We start from the raw sequence: 22,090 nt of genomic DNA, 5'->3' as shown, positions 1-22,090 counted from the left end.
AGAGGGTGTGAAACATTTGGAAATCCTCCACAGCGCACCGGGATGGGGGAGCTTGGGGGAGGAGAAGACACAGAGCAGCACCCAGGGTTTCCGAGGGGGCCTGCTGCAGCCCCGGGGGTGAGCATGGTGTAATCACCGTAGTCCACCCTTACGCGCAGAAATACATTTCGAGGCCCCTCGGTGGGTACCTGGAGTCCTGGATAATAGCAGACGGCGCCGCCTACGCGGATCACGTATATACTACGTGTGTGTTTTCCCTGTACATACATACCTGTGATGAATTTTAATTCACAAATTAGGCGCAGTAAGAGATGGGCGATCGTCGCTAATAATTAAAGCAATTATAACAATATACTGTAATCAAGGTAACGTCAGTGTGGTCTCTCTCAGCATACCTCCCGGACCGGACTTACCCATGGCGCGGTGCTGACGTAAGGCGCTGAAGTGCCTACCTGCTGAGAGGTGTGCCCCGAGGGGCAGCTACCGGTGTGCCCTGAGGGGGGGCCACCGCAGCCCTTGGTGTGGTGCCGATGTAAAGTGCTGAAGTGCCTACCTGCTGAGAGGTGTGCCCCGAGGGGCAGCTACCGGTGTGCCCTGAGGGGGGGCCACCGCTGCCCTTGGCGTGGTGCTGATGTAAGGCGCTGAAGTGCCTACCTGCAGAGAGGTGTGCCCTGAGGAGGGGCCACGCCGCCCTTGGTGTGGCGCTGACTAAGGCGCTGAAGTGCCTACCTGCCGAGGGGCAGCGAGGGCCGAGGTGTGCCCCGAGGAGCAGCTACCGCCGACTCGACTCGACCTCAGAGGGCGGCTCGCGTCCTCCGGCGGGGGGTGCCCGCAGGTGAGCCAAGCGGGGGAAGCCCGGGGGCGGCACCGCCGCACCATTCCCAGCAGCCTGCGTTTCCGAGCAGGGATCTCGTGAGGCGGCGGCGCCGCACCGACGGCTGGGGGCAGGTCGGGCAAGCTCGCGAGCCCCGTCCTCCCCGCCGTGTGACGGGGCCGCACCTGACCCGCGAGGCTGTCGCCGGGGCGCAGCAGGGCGCGGTGCGCGGGGGCGCCTCGCGTTAGAAGTGCAGTCCTGTGTGTCCTACGCGCCCGGGCGCCCTCGGGTGACCCCCGCCTCGCGGAGCATCCCCACATCCCGGGACCCCCCAGGTGCCTCCGGCGCGGGGACGGTCCTGCGCGCTCCCGCGGCCGCCCGGCCTGAGGCTGCGGGCGGGAGGCGGCGCGCGGCGCGTGGGGGGCGCCGGGCCGAGCCGCGGGGCCTGTCATGGCGGCCCCGCCGCTGGGGCGGTGTCGCGGCCGCGGCAGGAAGGGTCTGGGGTCCGCGCCCCGCCCGCCAGGCCCCGCGGGGGCGCCCGCCTCCCGCGCCGCGGGCCCGCCCTGCCCCAGGCTCGGCCTCGCGTCGGGCGCCCCCCCGGGGCGGCGGCGGCGGCGGCGGCGGCGGCGGCGGCGGCGGGACCCGGGCCTCGCGCGACCTCCGCCGGCGCCCCCGCGCGTCCCGGGCCGGCGGCGGGGCCCGCCCGGCGCCCTCCCCGCCCCCGCCCGCCGCGCCCCGCCGCCCGCCGCCCGCCGCCCGCGGCCCCCACCCACCGGCCGCTCCTCCCCTCTCCCCACCCTCCTCCTCCGCCCCCTCCCCTCCCCCGCCGCCTCGCCGACTGCTCGGCCGCGCGGCTCCGGCGCCCGGGCCCGGAGCGCAGGCGGCGAGGCCACCGCACCTGCAGCGCGCTCGGCGGCCGAGCCGGCGCCTCGCCTCCCGCCGCCGGCCTCGCCCCCCGCCCCGCCCGCCCGCGCCGGCGCCCCCGCGGCCCGCGCCCCGCGCCCCGCGCCCCCGGCCGACGACGATGACCACTTCCCTGCAGGACGGGCAGGGCGCCGCGGGGCGGGCGGCCGCCCAGGACTCGCCGCTGGCCGCCCAGGTGTGCGGCGCTGCCCGGGGGAGGGGCGACGCCCGCGGCCCGGCGCCCGCGCCCGCGCCCGCGCCCGCGCCCGCTCCCTGGGGGCCCGCGCGGGCGCTCCTGCCCCCTCCGGCCGGGGCCCGCGGCCGCGCCGCAGACAGGTAGGCAGCCCTCGGCGGGCGCGGGGGAGTGGCCGGCGGGCGGCCGGCGGGGGCTGCGGAGGCGGGCCCGGGGGCGAGCCATGTGCCGAGCGGGGCCAAGTTTGTGAAAGTCTCTGAAGACGATTCCCCTGGAGCTGGCTCCCGCCGGCGCGGCAGGACATTGCGATCTCCCGGCGCCTTATAAATAGCATCGCCGTTTCAGTGGGAGCTCCCGGGGGCTCCCGCCTCTGCCCGTCGTGTGCGCCGCGAGGCCGGGTGACCCCCACCCCACCCCCTCGTGGCCCTGCACTGAAAGAAAGAAAGAAAGAAAGAAAGAAAGAAAGAAAGAAAGAAAGAAAGAAAACCAAAAAAAAAAAAAAAAAAAAAATCCCACCAAAACCCAACCCCCCTCCCCAACCCGAATCCTTTTTATTTTATATATTACAAAAATCGTGGCATAAATGAGTTCACCTCCCACATAGAGTCTTGCAGCGACCCTGGGGAGGCAAAGCACGGATTGACATCGGAGCAGCCCTGCTTTGCTGTTCGGTAGGAAAGAATAGAGGCTTTACAAGGTTTCCCAATCTCCATAGCGTTCAGCACCAAGTGCCTTTAGAGTTCACAATTCTGCACAGACTTTAAGAAGGAAAAAGACTGCAACAATACAAAAAAAAAAAAAAAAATCTGTAGTCTTTTATATTCATACATTGAAATGGTACTCCCCCTCCTTCTCCCCTCCCCCCCCCCCAGATTTTCAAAGTGCTTCAACTTCACTAAAGTTAAAATTACTCTGCAGTGGACTAGAGTACATTTATACTAGCAAGTTCTATTCACTTACCTCTTCAAAAACACTGCCTTGCGGTTTAGTATCTATAAGCACTTGAAAAATCAACAGACTGTGTGTGGGCAACATTGTGAATGAAATTTGAAGTGAGATGAGCCACAGCTATAATTAATAAGCCATAACTTCCAAAAGTGATTAGTGAAATAGCATAGGGACGGATTCACTAAATGTTTGTAGACTTTGTCGATTTAATAGATCCATAAGAATGTCTAACTTCTCAGGTTGGTTTTTTGCATCAGTGGTTACAGAGTCTGTGTTTCAGCTTCAGGAAAATGATCAAAAATGCTGGAATTGGAGTTAACAATGCCTAGTGATTTTTTTTTTTCAGAAGGCCTCCGAAAAAGAAGATAGGACTACTATAGAAAATTGGTTTATAACCAATGAACGTGTTTTATTGTGACCCACATACAGTACATCACAGACCTTTGCTGTATACTTCATATAATATTAGTGTTGTCACAGAGTGGCACATGTTGGCCGTAACTTCTTAATCCTGTCAGCAATTATATTTTACATTCCGCTTTATGTAAATTACATCCTATGTTCTCTTGGTGTAGGAGAAAAAAGAAAGATCTTGATGTTCTGGAAATGCCATCTATTCCAAACCCTTTTCCTGAGCTATGCTGTTCTCCATTTACATCTGTGTTGTCAGCAGGCCTGTTTCCCAAAGCAAATTCAAGGAAAAAGCAGGTATGCATTTTAAAATTTCCTAATTCAAAAATCTTAGGAGTTCTAAATCCATATGGTTTTTAAGATACTCAGTAATTTATAAAAGTAACAAAGGGTTAATATGGCCTAGTTTAAATGACTATTGGCTGACAAAGTTTTCGGTATCATTCTCCTTTGAGGCCTCAGTTTTCACAGCTGTATAATGGGAATGGTAAAACTTACTGACCAGGCTTTCGGGATGGGTTAAATGAGAGAGTATATGTAAAGTACGGAGTCTGGGAGTTATTGTTGTTTCCAGGGTAGGTGGGAGAGTTACATGTGATAATTATCAATTTTAGTCAGAAGGAGGGCAGTGGTATTGGGGTGAGAAAGAGGTTGTCTGATTTCTTTAATACCTTCTTTAATCTTCCACATTTGCAACCCAAGCCAACCTCACTTACTGAAGGGAAGTGGTATATAATGAATCTGTGGCAAAAGGTAATTGGAATTGAGAACTTGACATGTCTTCTTTGCCAGTGAATTCCTCAGTTTGGAGGCTTCTGGCTATAAAGAAGGCAGATGACTTCTTAGTGATAATTAGAAGATGGACTTTCTTTTTATGATTTTTTGCTTTCTTTCTCAGTTTCTGGTTTGAGATTGACTTAGGCAAATTAGATTTCAAGGACCCAGCAACTATGAGGAGATCCACCATGATTATACATTTTGGAAAAAAAAGAAAAATCAGTGTATCCTAGAATAATCCCATCTTTTCTTAATATACTCCCTCCCAATTTTGAATCAGCAAAACAAAGAGAGGCTTCACTAGGCAAAATGTACCTTATTCTTGCAAGGATAGAAGCAATAAATTTAAACAGTCAGATGCTTGCAGTGAGGAGAGGGATAATGAGCGGAGAGAAGACAGTTGATCCTTTCTTCACATCTATTGTTCTCTCTCCCTTTTTCTGCACTTTGACTACCTATGATGGGTTCAATAATGTGTTTATGGTTTTAGGAATGAAGGAGATACCCTAGGGAATAGATGAGTTCTTCATAACATAATAAAGACAGTAGGAAAGCTTTCCATGGACTGTTGGGTTTTGATAGAAGTCTGGTATAACAAGGCATATATATATATATATATATATGTTTGAGGGGGGCGGTTTGAAGTTTAATTGGTGCATGTGCTTTTTGGAAAAGGACTGGAGAAAGTGGGAGTAAATATTCCCAGAGCAGAGGTATGTTCTCAATTAGAGATTTTGATGGGGGAGGCAAGTCCTTAAGTGGGCGGGACTGTGACTTTGGATGAGGAAATGAACAAGGAGGAGATTCTCGAGAGCTGTATTATCAGGATGAGTTTTAAAGTCAGAGCCCAAGCAAAAAACAGCCCTGTTTTTGTCTGGACTTTTGAAGAGCTTGGGTTTTGGGTTAGTATATAAGATGGGAATATGGATGATAGATATGATGGTGGAAAAATTGATGATTGCCCTTGAGATCCAGAATGGGAAAAGGAAATGTCTGATGATGACATAATAGTCGGCTGGGGAATTTAGCAGATTGTTTCCCTATTTATGGAGGGCCTGCTGTGTTCCTTGCACCATCCTAGGCTCTGGGGCCCTGAGCTAAGCAAAAATGCCATACAGAGGGTGCTTATCACAATGGGGCTTTGATTTGGAGTTGGTTTATGACTTAGGAGTTGGATGATGGAAGAGGAGCAGAGAGGGAGAGATCTAGATGAACACTGGGAGAATGCCTGTGTCTAGGAGAGGTCAGCGGGGCAAGGTTTGATTTGAATAGAGAGAAAATATGTTCTTAGAAGAAGAAAAAAAAGAGAGGGTGGGCACAGGTGTCAGGGTTAATTCAGGGCATGCCCTAACGGTACATGGTCATCATCCTAGTGTAAGACTTTTTTTTTTTTTTAATATTTAATTTATTTATTCGTTAGAGACAGAGAGAGAAGCAGAGACACAGGCAGAGAGAGAAGCAGGCTCCTCACAGGGAACCTGATGTGGGGCTCTATCCCAGGACCCCGGGATCATGCTCTGAGCCAAAGGCAGACACTCAACCTCCTGAGCCACTAGGCATCCCACAGTAAGACTTCTTATCCGGGGGAATGATAGCATTTCTTTGGATCAGGTTTAGCAAATTGGCAAAATGGGAAAAGGGTGCTGTGTTACCATTGGCTCGGCCGGTTTCCTGCTCTGGCCTTGTGTCCTATTTCTACAGTCACTTTCTCAGAGCACTGCACCCACACAGACGGCAGTGCTGTTTCATGAGCAGAGAGTTCTGGCCCGCCTCCTAGAGACCAGTCCCAGAGGGGTGTTCCCACCCGAAAAGGGCCCTTCACAGTGGGTGATCTCTTCGCCTGCCCAAGGGTTGGGATCTCTATGAAGAGAAGGATGTCCCAAAGTTAGGGAAGAGGAGGGTTCCTTTTTACATTCTTTTATGTTTCCCACCTACACTTTGCATTTAGAACTGATCCTTTGTTTTTATTCCTTTATGTATGCTCTGTTCTTTGGACTGAGTGATGCTTTGGGAACAGCTGACTCTATGTCAGTAATTTCCTAAGCTCAGTATCTTTGTGACACAGATGACCCTTTTGCAAGATGGTATTTCTGGCCTGATTATCCCTGACCTTCACTTGAGATGATGTAAATGACTGGATGTGATAGATTTCTATTGACTATTATTTATGGCTGACACCTTACAGGAGGCTGATGTCTCTTTTCTTTATATTTTCTCTTTCACTTGTTTTGATTAACCATTCCAGGCATTTTAACAATTCTTTTCTCCCTGTAGAAAAAGTGAAGAATTGTGCTTGTTATTTACGAATAATTGACCAGAAAGTTTGAAAGAATCCAGACTAGACATGTTAAATTTCATGTGGCCTTTCAAAAACATAGTCAAAAATCGTTTTACAGGCTATATATATTTTTTTTCTAAAAATTTTTTTTTAAGAAATTGAGCTATCTACATAATGCGTGAGTGGTAAAGTGCACTGAAGCCACAAATAGGATATGCCTTATCTCTGTTTGAAAATACAGTGTCTCAAAGTATATAATACTTGCTATAGGCTTTCAGTATTTTCTTTTAAAATAGGAGCTAGAATGAGATAGAATGTGGATTCTTTATTCTCTCTCCTTCTTGTTATAATACTGGCCAGATATATTTCCTAGGCATATTTCCTTGTGTTTACCAATAGAGCAGATTTAAAGCAGATTTCTTTACGTACTTGGTCCAAAAAAATTCCTTGCAATTTAAACTTTTTATTAAAAGTGGCTTAATTTATGAATTTAGATCTCTTTCTTTTTCTTTTTGTGATTGAAATTTACCAGGAAATCATCCCTTAGTACTTACTATTTGAAGAAAGGGAAGGAGTAAGAGATCCTTGGCCCTTGCAGAAGAATCAGTTCTTGTCTTGAGTTTGTCTACCCTCAGGTATTTTTTGTGCTGGGACTCAGCTTGTCCTGTAGGTCTGGTTAATTCCTTCCCAGGACTTTGTAGTACAACTTATTCAAAATAACGTATCTGAGTTTTTTTTTTTTTTTTGTATTTTTTTAAAAGATTTTATTTATTGATTCATGAGAAACACACAGAGAGAGGCAGAGGCACAGGCAGAGGGAGAAGCAGGCTCCATGCAGGGAGCCCGATGTGGGACTCGATCCCAGGACTCCGGGATTGTGCCCTGAGCCAAAGGCAGATGCTCAACTGCTGAGCCACCCAGGAGTCCCAAAATAACATATCTGAAGATTTTAAAGATAAAAAGACAGCTATGAAAAACTATGTTATAAATGTTTGAGGTGGAGGAGAACTTTGAGGTCATCTAGTTGAATGCTGTTTTACAGATCAGTAAACTGAGGCTAAGAAATGCCACGTGGCTGACTGTGGCACAGCGAGGATCTGAAATCTGCATTTCTTGAGCCTTAAAGAGTCTTTTTTTAGGAAGGTCCAGTTTCCGCAGAAGTCGAGAATTGTAAGGGTAGTACAAGGAAAAAACATGCCAGGGTTGTTCATTATAACTGCTCATAATGTCAGAGCAGGGGTGACAGTACCATTAGTTAATACTCATTTAAGAACCTAGATCAAAAAAATACTATGTCTGAATGTGTTTTGCACCTTACCACACTGTTTCTGATCTATTCTGTATTAAATTAAACCTTTTCGTATATCTCAGAAAAACACAAAATATCTTTCAAATAATTAAGAAATTACTTTTCCATATGCTTTGCCTTTGAGTTCTTTTTTCTCTCACATATCAGAAACTACGAAAAGACAAGTTCATCTCTCCCCAAATTAATGGGCCACTGATGTCATTCCTTTGTGATGCTAGTAATTAACCCAATTTACCCAGTCCTGTAGGAATTTTGCATGGCTGCTACATTAACCAAACTCCCGTATACTCATTTTTCCAATATTCACAGAAGTAGAAAGCAATCAATTATAGTCTCATATTCCCATTTTCCAGATTCAATAATTAGCAAGATTTTGCTTCATTTACTTCATCTGTTCCTTTTTGAAATTTTTCTTGTCTTTGTTGAAGTATTTTAAAATCCTGAACATCTTCTCATTGCATGCCAACCTAGTTTTGTATGCATCTCTGAAAAATATATTTTCTCATATAACCAAAATACCAGTATTTAGACAATAATAAATAACAAAAATAACAATAATTCCTTGGTATCATTTAAAACCATCGATAATCACATTGCCTCAGTTTGGAATGATACATGAAATCCTCAAATTATAAACTGGTTTTATTTCAAAGGTCTTTAAATTAGCTCTTTGGAAATTTAAATTCATTTTCAGATGGAAACAGCATCATAAGTTGCATTTAGGCTCCCCCAGGCCATTTTACAAAATCCCATTTAATGTGAAATGAAATGCAAATATCTTATATATGCAGACAAAAATAATAGAAACAATACTTGCTCCTATTAGGGTTTCAAACAAATATGTCTTTCCAACAGCAATTTGCTACTTCTGAATGTTGGCACTTGATGAATATCATTTTTCTTGGGAGGAATTTGAAAGTACACAGATCTTTGTAGCAATATTGAAGCAGGCTTTAGAGCAGTACTCCTCAAAGGGTGGTCATTGGACCACCTTTCTCAGAATCAGCAGGGATGCTTGTTAAAAATGTTGATATGCAAGGCCTCTTGCAACACCCACTGAATAACAATGTCCTCATGAAGGGCATAGGAATTGGACTTATTTTTTTTCTCTTTGATTTAGGTGGAAAATCAGGGATATTCTTATTCCCTGTCACTTTTAGACTCTGATCTTTCAACATTGTGGACAGTATCATTTAGTTGAAAAAAGGTAAGAATAGTACAAATGGACTTTAGTTGGTATTTTATCCAAGTATTGATTGTTTGGAGGAAACAGAGCCTTACATGAACTGGCCTGAAAGGTTATGTTATAGTATCTGAAAGCCAAAAGTTCACTGATCGCATGAGAGATCAGAAAAGGGGGAGTAGAGGGGATCCCTGGGTGGCGCAGCGGTTTGGCGCCTGCCTTTGGCCCAGGGCGCGATCCTGGAGACCCGGGATCGAATCCCACATCGGGCTCCCGGTGCATGGAGCCTGCTTCTTCCTCCGCCTGTGTCTCTGCCTCTCTCTCTCTCTGTGACTATCATGAATAAAAAATAAATAAAAAAAAAAAAAAAAAGAAAAGAAAAGGGGGAGTAGAAAGTCAGCCAGAATCAAGGTAGCCACTTTCTCCATTCTGCCACAAGCACAGCATATAATCTCTTCTTCTCTTTCTATGTCCATTTTGTTCTCACATTTGTCTTCAGTCTTGCTTGTCTTGATTGCACATCAGTGCACCTGGCCCCTAATGGCCACCGCATGGGAACACATCTTTCCTCCTAGTTGTGGTTCAGCACTTGGTAAGTGATGGGAGTCCACATCTGGAGATACCTGTTAGCTCAGTGTGTCCAGGTGTTTGTCAGTCACCTGTGGCCAAAGGGGCACGAGGGCCTGGACCACTGCTCGGCGAAGTTTGTGCGAACAAATTCTGTGAGCAGGAACTCCAACTTCAATGGGTATGGCATTTGGAGGTGGGGAACAAATGATGGACGATGACTCGTGTCCCCAGAAAAAAAAGATCTCAAACAAAAAACAGTGGACGCAAAATCAAATCCTTATTATGTACTTATGATATATGGTGATTTACCAGTTAGTTTGGCTGACTGGCCTAGACAGTTCAAAGTCTCTACTTCCTTTGCTTCAATTCACTTAATTCAACTTATTTGACAGTGGTTTGAGTTAATACCACCCTTCAATGGTGGCTACCTCTCTTGGCCATTGTCTTGAGCTTGCATCTTAGTGATGTCCCTTAGCCTCTGATGACAGGAGCTACCAACTCAGGATTCTCCTTACTTCATGCTCGTTACTTTCACTTGTAAGAGAAGACAGCTGTCTCTTCCTATTTTAAAACTTAAATCTCCTAGCGGATCTGCTTGTCAGGGTTTTATTTCCAGTTTGAAGGTTGCCTCTAATTTTTGGTTAATTTGCAGGGTACATTTGCAATCCAACCTTTATCTGCAATATGGGTTTTATTTTTCACTTCTCCTGAAAGCTCAGCTTCTGGTTTGTTTTTCCCTAAGGGCATATATTATGTTCTTTCACCAGAGGGAAAATTGGAGCCATTCATGGTTCAATATAAATGTGGATCTTAATTAATATAAAAAAATCTTTCTGTAGTCCTATGGACGTGGCTTTTAAACATGTCAGCTTATATAGAATAGTAAGAAATTCCATATGTAAGAATACCCTGATGTGTATTTGAGCAGGGATAGGCAGACTCGGCCATTGTCCTTCTGGCACTCTAGGTAAGGGATAGCTCAGTGGAGAACCTAGGGAGTGGCCACAAGTCTTTGCCAAGGCAGGGGAGCCAAAGGGAATCAATTTAGGAGAGAAATGGGAGAGCTGATATAGGGAGAGCATCCTTTCCTTCTTGTACTTCTCTTTGGTTCTGCTCATTCCACGTTTTTCAAAGCTCCAGAGAAAATAAACAGAAATGAGAGGATTAATATTCTCTCTCTTTTTTTAAAGATTTTATTTTGAAGTAATCTTTACTCCCATTGTGGAGCTCAAACTCACAACCCCAAGATTAAGAGTCACATGCTCTACAAGCTAAGCCAGCCAGGTGCCCCAAGTACCTATTCCAAAAGAGCATTTATAAGCGGACTGTTTATTCACATACACTTGTCCATAGACGTAACGTGACATGTGGTGGTTCGGGTGTCTGGGAGGTCTTTTTGGTCCCACTGGCCCTAGAAGTTTCCTCTCACCCTTTGTTCAGATCCTCCAACACAGTCGCCACACTTTCTGTGATAAAGGGCACATTTAGGTGTCATGGGACAAGGAGCATAGGAGCCAGCTTTATGGAGATGATAGGGGCAGGAGGGGCTAGTTAAACTAGAACTTGCGCATCTACATCAAGGTATAGAGAGTCAGAAAAGGTGTCATATCTCAGAGGTGCCAGGTTAGTGGTGAAGTTATATTTAATCTTTGAAATAAGGATGTAATACTAGATGTGAAACATTGGAGGCTGACATATAAGTCCAGTGCATGGTGGTTCTGCTTGGCTTAAAGGGTGGAGGTGGTCATAACCTCTAAGTCCTTCTCCAGATTCCTCTTGCTCCACCCTTGAGTAATCCATTTGGTTGCTCTAGCCAAAATCCAAGGAGACTTCTTTTTGGTCTTTTAAGTACTGCCATACCTCTCATGGCAATATCCTTGAATTCGTGAATGTCTTTCCATCTCCACGGCTACCATCCCAACTTCAGCCACTACCTTCTCACGTACAAGAGGCTCATACATGGCCTTCTTCTAACATTAGCCTATTTTGGTCCATTCTCCATACACTTGTTAGAAGCGAACTCTTAGAAAGGTAGATCACACCCGTCACTGCCTGGTTGAAAACTTTTTGATAGATTAGCATGAAGTTCAACTTTGTACCTTGGCCTAAGGGTCCTACATGATTTGGCATCTCTCTCATAACCACATCTGCATTCTACTGTTTGTTGATTATATTCCAGCCACAGTGCAGGAGCAGTCCTACCTGTTTACGAACTTGGCATCTTTTGTTCTACCTTAGAGCCTTTGTTGTCTCCTCTTGGAACCTCTTTTCCTTGCTCTTTATAGCTGACTCCTCTTTATTCTTTTTTTTTTTTTAAGATTTTACTTATTTATTTATTCATGAGAGAGAGGCTGAGACACAGGCAGAGGGAGAAGCAGGCTCCATGAAGGGAGCCTGATGTGGGACTCGATCCCAGGACTCAAGGATCACGCCCTGGGCTGAAGGCGACACTAAACCGCTGAGCCACCCAGGGATCCCCATCCTCTTTATTCTTTAGGTAGGTCTCAGTGTAAGATGATTTGTCAAGGAGGCCTTTTTGACTAGACTGCCTGAAGTATCCCTCCACACTTGTTTTTTTTATCTTGTTTTCCTCTACTCCATCACCTTTTCCTGTGCATTTCTTTGGCAGTACTTAACATAAAATGAATTGTTGCATTTATCTATTTGGTCTAAATATTTATTGCTTTTCTCTCCAGCTAGGGTATATTGTGTTCCTTGTTTTTCATTTTAAAAAGAATGAAAATGGGGCACCTTGGTTGCTCATTTGGTTAAGTGTCTGCCTTCGGCTCCAAGTGAAGATCTCAGGGTCCTGGGATTGAGTCCCACATAGGGCTCCCTGCTCAGCAGGGAGCCAGTTTCTTCCTCTGCCCTTCCCCTCCCACTTATGCATGCTCGCTTGCGCTCTCTCTCTCTCTCTCAAATAAATAAGTAAAATCTTAAAAAAAGAAAGACAGAAGGGCAGCCCGGGTGACTCAGTGGTTTAGTGCCACCTTCCGCCCAGCGCCTGATCCTGGAGACCCGGGATCGAGTCCCACATCAGGCTCCCTGCATGGAGCCTGCTTCTCCCTCTGCCTGTGTCTCTGTGTCTCTCTCTCTCTCTCTCTGTGTTTCTCATGAATAAATAAGTAAAATCTTTAAAAAAGAAAAAAAAAGAAAAAAGAATTAATCAGTGGATTATTGATAAATAGTTCAAATAAATTTAACAAATTGTATTTTGACATATTTATTGTAATCATCAGTTATCTTCTTCATCAAATTAAAAAGTATTTTTAATTCTATTACCAGTTTTATTAACAAAAATAAAATTGCATGCTAGGATCCTGGACCAGTAGGATTTTTAACAGTATATATCTTTGCTTTTATTACACACATAGGATATTTTGGTCATGTGTAACAAAATTAATGGATATATTTCTGATTTTGTACATTATAGATATAATGTATATAATGTACATTTTGCACATTATTCTTATTTAATGAGATTATAAGTAAAAAAGTGTTTGGTGGAGTGCTATACTTCCTTGCAGCTTACTGTAGGATAAAAATTCTCATGTTAGAAAGAGTCAAGTGGATATATCAATTGGGTTCATAATAGGAATCTCTCAGAGCAAAGGGTAATAGGTGTTAGCAAACGTTTTAATTATTAACTATTAATATCATTGGTGAATGACTTGGGCCAGTGCTTATGATGTAGAAATGCAGAGATACGAGGTGTGCAAACTTACAGTTTTCAGATCCTGCTCTTCCACAGGTACTTTATCTTAAAACTAACCTTTCTGAGAACCCACCTATGCTCATAATAACGTTCTCACCTGGTACATCACCCTGGGGCATGTAAACCTCCAGGGCATCACACACAGGGAAAACTTCCTTTAATGATTAATCGAAGCACCACAAATCAGAAGGAGTTCCTGTCTTTTTATGTCTTAAATAAGTTTCTGTTAAGGAGAGACATGATGAGAAGTGAGAAATTTGGTTAGTGTTGAAATGTTCTAAAATCAGGTATATGATTGTGTGATGGGACTGATAAAAATTTTTACTGTTTATTTTTCTGTTTTTTTTAAGATTTTATTTATGAGAGAGAGAGAGAGAGAGAGAGAGAGAGAGGCTGAGACACAGGCAGAGGGAGAAGCAGGCTCCATGTAGGGAGCCTGCATCGGGACTCAATCCTGGCTCTCCAGGATCAGGCCCTGGGCTGAAGGCAGTGCTAAACCACTGAGCCACCCAGGCTGCCCTATTTTTCTGGTTTTTAAAAAAGATTTTATTTATTTATTCATGAGAGACACAGAGAGGCAGAGATATAGGCAGAGGGAGAAGCACACTCCCTCTGGGGAGCCTGATGCGGGACTCGATCCCAGGATCCCAGGATCATGACCTGAGCCAAAGGCAGATAGATACTCAACCACTGAGCCACCCAGACGCCCCTATTTTTCAGTTTTTAATTATTGACTTTAGTTTCTCGCTCTCCTGACTCTTGTCACAGAATATATAACCTTTGAGGGAGAGTTTCCTAAGAACAAAGTAAATAGTGCATCAGCATGAAATATTGAAATAATCTTTTGTCAAGTACTTAAATGCATTTTCTGCTATTTTCAATACTTGGGATAAACCAGTAGCTGAAAGAAAATGTGCCTGTGAGTACCTGATGTGCTTGCTGTAGGTTAGTGCTGCCGGTGAGTTCCCTGGGAGACCGACTTGGAGCACACGTTTGCCTGCAGGGCATTTACTGGACAGAACTCTTGAAAACTGTCCATGGGAATGGACAGAGGGATAAGCTGGGCCTCTGTGCAGCCACAGCACAGGCCTCAGTTGATCCCATAGTAGCTCTGGGGCTGCGTGGGCCTTAGAGTTGTTCAGAATTGGAGCAGAGGGGGTGGGTTCCCTGGGAAGGACCTGACCATGGCAGCTCTCTTGGGCTGAGTGCAGTGGCTGGAAGGGAACTTGGCTTAGAGGACTTGGTGGCTGGTGCTAGCAGATGGGAGAATGAGTACTTTAGTCCTGAAGCGGCCAGGTCTGGACAGTGTGCCACAGCATCTACAGTAGCTAGTAATTCTGATTCTTCTAAATGTGACAAATCCTTTCTGAGGCTACCAGATTTTTGAAGATAAATTGGATAAACCTGAGGTTATATCTTGTAACCTTATATAATCTGTAAACAATTTTCAGTATTTTTAAATATATTTCTTCTCAGAATGCATACCTTTATTTGAATTGAAAAGTAAAGTTGGACCTTACCTGATAGAATATAAGTCTCATCTGGCTGACTGATTTGAGAGTGAGGACTAACTTTTCCAATTATATGGTTGACATTTTCCTTAGATTGAATAAACTAAATTTATAGCCCTAAACTTTTGATGAAAATATACTTAAAGCACATTATAAGACAATGGCATTTTATTAAAAAAAAAATGGGAAGAAGTCATGCAGAAACCTCACTTTTGTGTTGTTTTGGCCAAGGTATGATAAAATTAACTTTACCCCCTAATTTTTTCTGAGTGTATCATTTTGAACAAACTGTATTTAAATAAGAGAGTAACATATCATTAACAGTAAAGCCTCATTGATAAACTGTCCAGAAATTGAGAAGGTGAATGAATCTGATTGGTAGGTAACAAATCTTTTTCCATCTCAGATGGTTTCCAATTCATTGTTTTTAGTTACATTATAAGAGGCCCTAACTGATTTATTGGATGATGGATCATTAAAAATGAATTTTGGCTCAGATGGACTTTGAAGATCGACATTGCTTTCTTCCACACCCACACTGTCTTTTCTCCCTTACTCAGCTTAATTTTTCTCTCTGGCATATAACATCTGGCATATTATATGTTCACATATATATGTGGTAATTCTCTGGCCTTTCCCACTAGAACATAAGCCCTGTAAAGACAGGGACTTTGTTTTATATGCTGCTCACCTCCAGCTGATAGAGCAATGCCTGGCACTTAATAGGCTCTCAATAAATTTTGCTGAATCAAAAAATAAATTAATGAATTAATGAGTGGAAGAGGACCAGAAGAAGTGAAATATTGAGGGAATATTTGGGAATGTATCCTAATACAAGGGATAAAGAGTTTGCAAGAAAACTTAGAAAAGTGAACTTTAGTTTAGTTACTGGGAGGGGTTTGATATTGTTAAATGTTAGAGATCCGAGTCAGGATAAACTTTGAGTATTGATTTACCACTATTAGCACATTCTAAATTTGGATTACTCTTACTCAGAATAAGTTCTGTTCTTTGTCTCTTTGGTCCCCTTGGAAGCGTTTTCAGTCTCACCAGGCCATGTGTGCCAGTTAAAAAGCATGTATGCTTTATGGAGTTGAGTCCAATAAAAGCTTTTCAATCAACCCACATTCATAGTGGAAGATTACTTTCATTCTTGGGAAGGGTGACATATGCGTGTGAAGCCCAGTATTCAGATGAAAGGAGTACTTTGGTATTATTTAACTGTGTATTGGCAAGACCTGAGCCAGTATCTAGTTTCTCTTTAGAGACATTTTGCATTATATTACAGTACTCTTACTGTGCTGTGCCAGGGAAATTAAGATCAGCTGGAACACTCTGTAGGTCATTGGCTTGGAATCTCAGGGCACTGGGAACTTGATGTTTTGTTTTAATGACCTCATTTAGGCTGAACCTGTCTTTGTCTCAAAGGCATAAGAGCCTCTTTACAAAACCACGTCTGCACCTTGGGAAATACATGGGAAAGGTTTAGAGAAAAGTGACTAAATATTTGAAGGGATTGGGTCAACCTCCATGTACAGAGTACTTGATAAATGATGACTCGTTAGGTAAGGAAGATGAAGAGGCATATGCTTCAAGTCCCTCGTAGCCATCAAATTCCATCATTGTAGCCATCAAATTCCATGATGTCTGAAACATACTTTGAAGGTTGAAGAGGGGGTATTTTTAAGGAAAATGAAAGGACGAGGTGTTTACAGGTCATATAGCCGTTCATGGGACTTGGGTTCTGGCAGATGCTCGCAGAGATTGCCAGAGGATGTCACTCTTGTGGAATGAAGCACCTCCTCCATATTGCTCAAAGTGGGAGTATATGATGCGTGTATGCATATGGGGTGTGTGAGGATGGTGGGAGGGCCATATGGGAAGTTGCGTGATAAACATGGAACACCTTTCTGGAACAATCATTTTAGTTGAAAATGGGGGAAAATATTTCTGTATTAAAATAAACATCCCTGTCTTTATGAGCGTCATGCACAAGTTACATGGATTTTTAAGAACAAATTTCATACCTTAGTGTCATTGCCCACCTGGAGATGGCAAGCTCTGTGTAAGTTACTTTCTTTTGCATTTTCAGTAGTCCTGGTGGAAAAATTTGAGAAACACTAGCGTTGTTTTCAGTATTGTTGGAAGTGGTTTTTTTGTAATCCTTGGGAGGATTGGTTATCAACTTTTTTTTTCCTTCCCAGCTTTTCTCTAGCCAAAATTCTTTCTCTCTAAAGTTCCACTGATTTTGAGGCACCTGGGAGCACAGTGGTTGAGCGTCTGCCTTTGGCTCTGGTTGTGATCCTGGGTTCTTGGGATCCAGTGTCACATCAGGCTCCCCAGAGGGAGCCTGCTTCTCGCTCTGCCTGGGTCTCTGCCTCTCTCTGTCTCATGAATAAGTGAATAAAATCTAAATAAATAAATAAATAAATAAATAAATAAATAAATAAATAAATAAAGCTTCCCTGATTTTATTGGCGTCTATATCATTTAATATTGAGGATATCGGGTCCTTACACATTTGAGGTGTTTTTTTCGGCTCTGTTTTCTTCAGCTCGGCAGGAAGTGGCCCTCACTGAAGCTTTGGAAAACCACTTTATTTTGAAGACCTACTTAAGGGCTTATTTTGATACCTCAGCAGTTTGGGGCATTTTTGACCTACTCTTCCTTTTTTGACATCTATCACTTATAGGCCTCTGTCATAAGATCTCAGTGTTGGCTTCCTTAGGGTTTCATCCTAGAACTTTTTTTCACCTTAGTTTCCTTTTATTGCTCTGGTGATCTCCTCTACCCCCATGGCCTCAACTGCAATATACATAGAAGTCTAGACTAGTCATACTAGACAGTCTGCTACATATCTTCACTTATACTGTCTATTGGCATATCAAATTTGGTGTATTCCAAATTGAATTAATCCTTTTCCTCTTCCACTTGTTCTTTCTGCTTTCCCTTCCTTAGGAGTGGCATACTCTACCTATGCTAGAAATAAAAAATCCTAGTTCTTAGTTCCCTCACGTTTCCTCTCTCTCCTCTGATTGGTTACAAAGTCCTCTTGGAAAAAACACTTGACTTTATCCATTCTGCGTTAGGTGTCCTGCTCTGAGATAATCTACCAGGTCCGGTCTGTTGCTTTATCAGTGTGTTTGCTTATCAGTGTTCTGTGATCCAGGAAGCTCACCAGTGGCAGCAAGAGCCAAGTCTGCCTTGGACATCAGTGCGCTTCCAGATCTTAGCATTGTGCCTGGCACATCGTAGGTCCTCTGTAAATACTTGCTGAATGAACAGATGGTTCAGATAGCACTTTTACCCAGAGTAGGATTCATTTCTAAAATATCTGATAGATGACCATCCATATGGTCTCCTTGAGCATTTTCAATGATAATAAGTTCATTTTGCCTTGTGATCAACAAAATCTCTATATAAATGCCTTCTTAGGGACTGCATGAAAACCAAGGGTGTATATCATTTGTTTAATTGCTTAATTTTTTTTTTAAATTTTTATTTATTTATGATAGTCACAGAGAGAGAGAGAGAGAGAGAGGCAGAGACACAGGCAGAGGGAGAAGCAGGCTCCATGCACCGGGAGCCTGACGTGGGATTCAATCCTGGGTCTCCAGGATCGCACCCTGGGCCAAAGGCAGGCGCCAAACCGCTGTGCCACCCAGGGATCCCTAATTGCTTAATTTTTTATAGGATTTTTACCTTTCCCTATTTAAACCTTAGTTTTGATCTGCTATCCCAGCATGTCAGGATATTATTGAATTATATTCTTTTATTACAGTAATTGTCGTTCCCAGCTTTGCTTCATATGCACATAGGAGGAAATGGCATTAATGTCTTCATTCATGAAGGAAAGACAAAGCTTGCCATGTTAGCCTGCACTCAGGATTGGTGGTTAGTCAATGCTAAGTTTTCTCAACATGTTGCTAATTCATTTAACCACTATTATTGAGTGCCTTCTTTGTACTGATCCTTGTGTTTACGTGTGTCCCTTGAACAACACATGTGGGCCCACTTATCCAAGGATTTTTTTGGATAATACTATAAATGTATTTTGTTTGACTTGCGAACTTGACTTCTTCACCATATTTTCTTTTCTCTAGCTTACTTTGATAATATAATATAACACATAATAATATAGCACATAATACATATAACATCCAAAATATATGTTTGGCTCTGTTACTGGTAAATCATCTGGTTAACAGTAGGCTTAGTAGTAGTTAAGCTTTTTTTGGGAGTCAAAAGTTATATGTGGATTTTTGACTGTGTGGGGGATTGGTGTCCCTAATCCCTGCATCATTCAAGCGTCAACTGTATAATTATGTTATCATACTGGTCTTACTCCATCTTGTCTATCAGCAGCATCATGAGGCATTCCTCAGTTATTCTTTAGAAATCAAGAGATCTTCAATTCTAGATATTCCTTTGACCTATCAGTATAGAGGCTTACTTAAATAGTTATAATTTAGCAATTATTATTATTATCAGTAATATTTTTTCAGTTCTTACAGTGCACCAGGTGCTGTACTAATAAGATATTAAGTTTTATAACATCCTTTTTTCCCAATACATCAATGAGGTAGACACTATCACCATATCCATCTTAAAGTGGAGGACATTTAGGTTTAAGAGCTATTACATTATTTGATCAAAATTACACAATTGGGAAGTGATAGAGGCAGGATCTAAATTCAGACTGCCCTGTATCCATTAAGATTTATAGATTCCTGTTAACTTTCATTCTTCCTTCCTCCCTTCTTTTCTTTTTTTTTTTAACTTTCAAAAACATCTTTAGAACCAAAAAGGAATATTTTTAATAGATCATACTACGAGTAGTATTTGAAGGGAACGTAGTTCTAGAGGTAGGCATTCCTGAGATGTCACTCTTTTAATGTGGTATAACCAATGTGCCTGTAGGAACAGAACCAGTTTTAGATTATTCTAAAGGTTCCTTTCACTCAACATTAGCTTAGACTTGATTATCTTATTTCTAAATATATAAAATTATAGTAATCACACAAAATTTAAATATAAAAATGCTCTTTCCTTCTTTGAGAAAGGTGATTCATCAAAACTATGAAGACTATATCCTGGATTGTGGAGGTCTGTACAGTTGTAGAGGAGTCTGACTTCTTTTTTCTTACACTGGTTTCTAAGGTGGCATATATCCTTCCTTGATATTAGTGATGATATAATTTGTAAGATACTTTCAAACATGTTATAGCTTTTGTCCTTTTAATATATGCCTGTTGCCAGTGTATGAGTTAGTTTTATTCAGTTTTATAGATGAGAAGAGATAGTGTCAAAGATCAAGAGTTAAATCCTATTGTATTGCATGACAGAGACAGGACTTGAACCCAGATTTTCAGATTTCAGTTCTAGCCCTGAGTACCTAATACAAATTTGATAGGTAGCATTCTGTTTAAAAACTGTGTATAAAATACCCACTTTGTGTTTTCAATTATCACAAATTTTATGCAGTGAAACATGGTCTGTGCCAGTTAGTAAAGAGTTGTCTTTTAGACTGCATGTGAAACCCAACTTTAATATATTCTGATCTCCTTTACCTCTAGTGTTTTTCTTGTGGCATTGGTATACTGCTTTCAGGAAATATCAAAAATGCTTTTTATTATTGTTTCAGGAAATGTCAGAAATCCTTATTATTTTTAATTTGTAGGATTTTGAATGATTTTTTGAAACTACCAGGGAAACTGGATCATTCTCAAATAAGGATGCATTCTGATGAAAGAGTTTAGCTGTACTCTGGGGTGTTAAATTAATTTTCATTGACAGACACTTGCTTGGGATTTAATTGAGATTTAAGTTGTAAAAACCCTGCCTTGTGGCCTAGAGAACAATTGGGCAAAGTAGATAAAGTGGAGGGGAAAGTATTTTCTCAATCTTTTTTCCCCTTGGACAGAACCCAGGTCACTTGCAGAGATTTGGAAGCGGACCTGTCCTGCCACTACATGGTCACCATTAGCTAGTCAGACATGCATCATTAGAATAAATGCAAGGCTATAAATATCAGTGCAGAGATTACTGGTTTTTAAAGCATGGGATTAAAAAAAAGATTCAAATACTTAGAGATTGAATTAAATTCTATTTAATAAAAAGAAGCTAGCAATGTTCTCTTAGCGATATGATTACCCTTTAACTTTAGAAAAATTTTTTCTATATATAATGCTTTAGGGTGTCTAATTCTCAAGCTTCAGTAGGAATGACACATACCTAGAGTATTTGATATAAGTGCAGTTTCCTGGGCCTCAACCCTGATGAGTCTGTTTCTATAGGTCTAGATTTATTTTTAGCTTGAATTTGAACTTGAGTTACCTTTAAAAATAGAGTAGTTCTAATACAAAAAGATATAAACACTATATTTATTGTAGCATTATTTACAATAGCCAAGATACGGAAGTCACCTGTATGTCCATTAATAGATGAATGGAGGGGATCCCTGGGTGGCTCAGCAGCTTAGTGCCTGCCTTCAGCCCAGGGTGTGATCCTGGTGTTTCAGGATCGAGTCCCACATCAGGCTCCCTGCATGGAGCCTGCTTCTCCCTCTGCCTGTGTCTCTGCCTCTCTCTCTCTCTCTCTGTGTGTGTGTGTCTTATGAATAAATAGATAAAATCTTAAAAAAAACAATACATGAATGGATAAAATAGATATGTTGCACACACACACACAGTGGAGTATTATGCAGCCATGAAAAGTGGATGAGAGCTTGTCATTAGTGACATGGATAGACCTACAGGATATAATGCTAAATAAGTCAGACTGTGAAAGACAAATATGATATGATTTTACTCATGTAGAATCTAAAAAAACAAAACAAAATAAATGAATAAACAAACAAAAAGCAGAATCAGACTTATAAACACAGAACAAATTAATGATCGCCAGAGGGAAAGAATATGGCAAATATATTGTAACCTGTAAAGATATTGAATCACTATGTCATACACCTGAAACTAACACAACATTGTATGTGGACTAAAATAAAAAAATAATTTAAGGTTTATTTGTTGTTTAATTAAGAACTTATATGGTAATGGGAATTGTCAGGGGCATAGGACTGCAAAAGTGGTTGTTGAAGTAGACCACACTCGGGGGCGCTCTTGAAATATGTTTTTGCCTGTGGTTAGTTCCAAATACAGACAGCAGAGGGGGCATGCTTTAGATGACCCAAAGAACCTGTGGACCTGATTGTTTTGGTATGAGTTATTCTGCATTGCATTGTTAATTTATTTCATTTAGACTATTAGAGAAATATTATTTGTTGAAACAAATGATCTGTTTTAGAAGAGACCATGTGATTGGAAGTTTTTATAGGTTAATTATTTGAAGAAAAACATTTTAATTTTATATTTAGAGAATTCTGATTTCTTTTCACATTTTCTTTTTTTTTTTTTTCAATTTTTATTTATTTATGATAGTCACACAGAGAGAGAGAGAGAGAGAGAGAGAGAGAGAGA

General features: G+C 42.4%; 1 protein-coding gene across 2 annotated transcripts in view; it reads left to right on the top strand.

Moving 5' to 3' along the window:
• The first annotated feature begins 716 nt into the window (after window positions 1-716).
• GRB14 (growth factor receptor bound protein 14) overlaps window positions 717-22,090 on the top strand; it is a 115,550-nt gene continuing 94,176 nt past the window's right edge. Inside the window, exons 1-2 of one of the 2 annotated variants that reach the window (XM_072751756.1) lie at window positions 717-835; window positions 3,434-3,566. In XM_072751756.1, coding sequence (XP_072607857.1) covers window positions 3,465-3,566 — 102 coding nt within the window. In that variant the 5' untranslated portion in view covers window positions 717-835; window positions 3,434-3,464. Of the gene's footprint in view, window positions 836-1,823; window positions 2,054-3,433; window positions 3,567-22,090 lie in introns of those variants that run through there. The other variant, XM_072751755.1, reaches the window with a different exon arrangement.

This window comes from Vulpes vulpes, chromosome 3, assembly GCF_048418805.1.
Source record: "Vulpes vulpes isolate BD-2025 chromosome 3, VulVul3, whole genome shotgun sequence".
In the NCBI taxonomy this organism is placed as follows: Eukaryota; Metazoa; Chordata; class Mammalia; order Carnivora; family Canidae; genus Vulpes; species Vulpes vulpes.
Note: the sequence above shows the minus strand (reverse complement) of the source record. Positions and strands in the feature narration are given on the sequence as shown.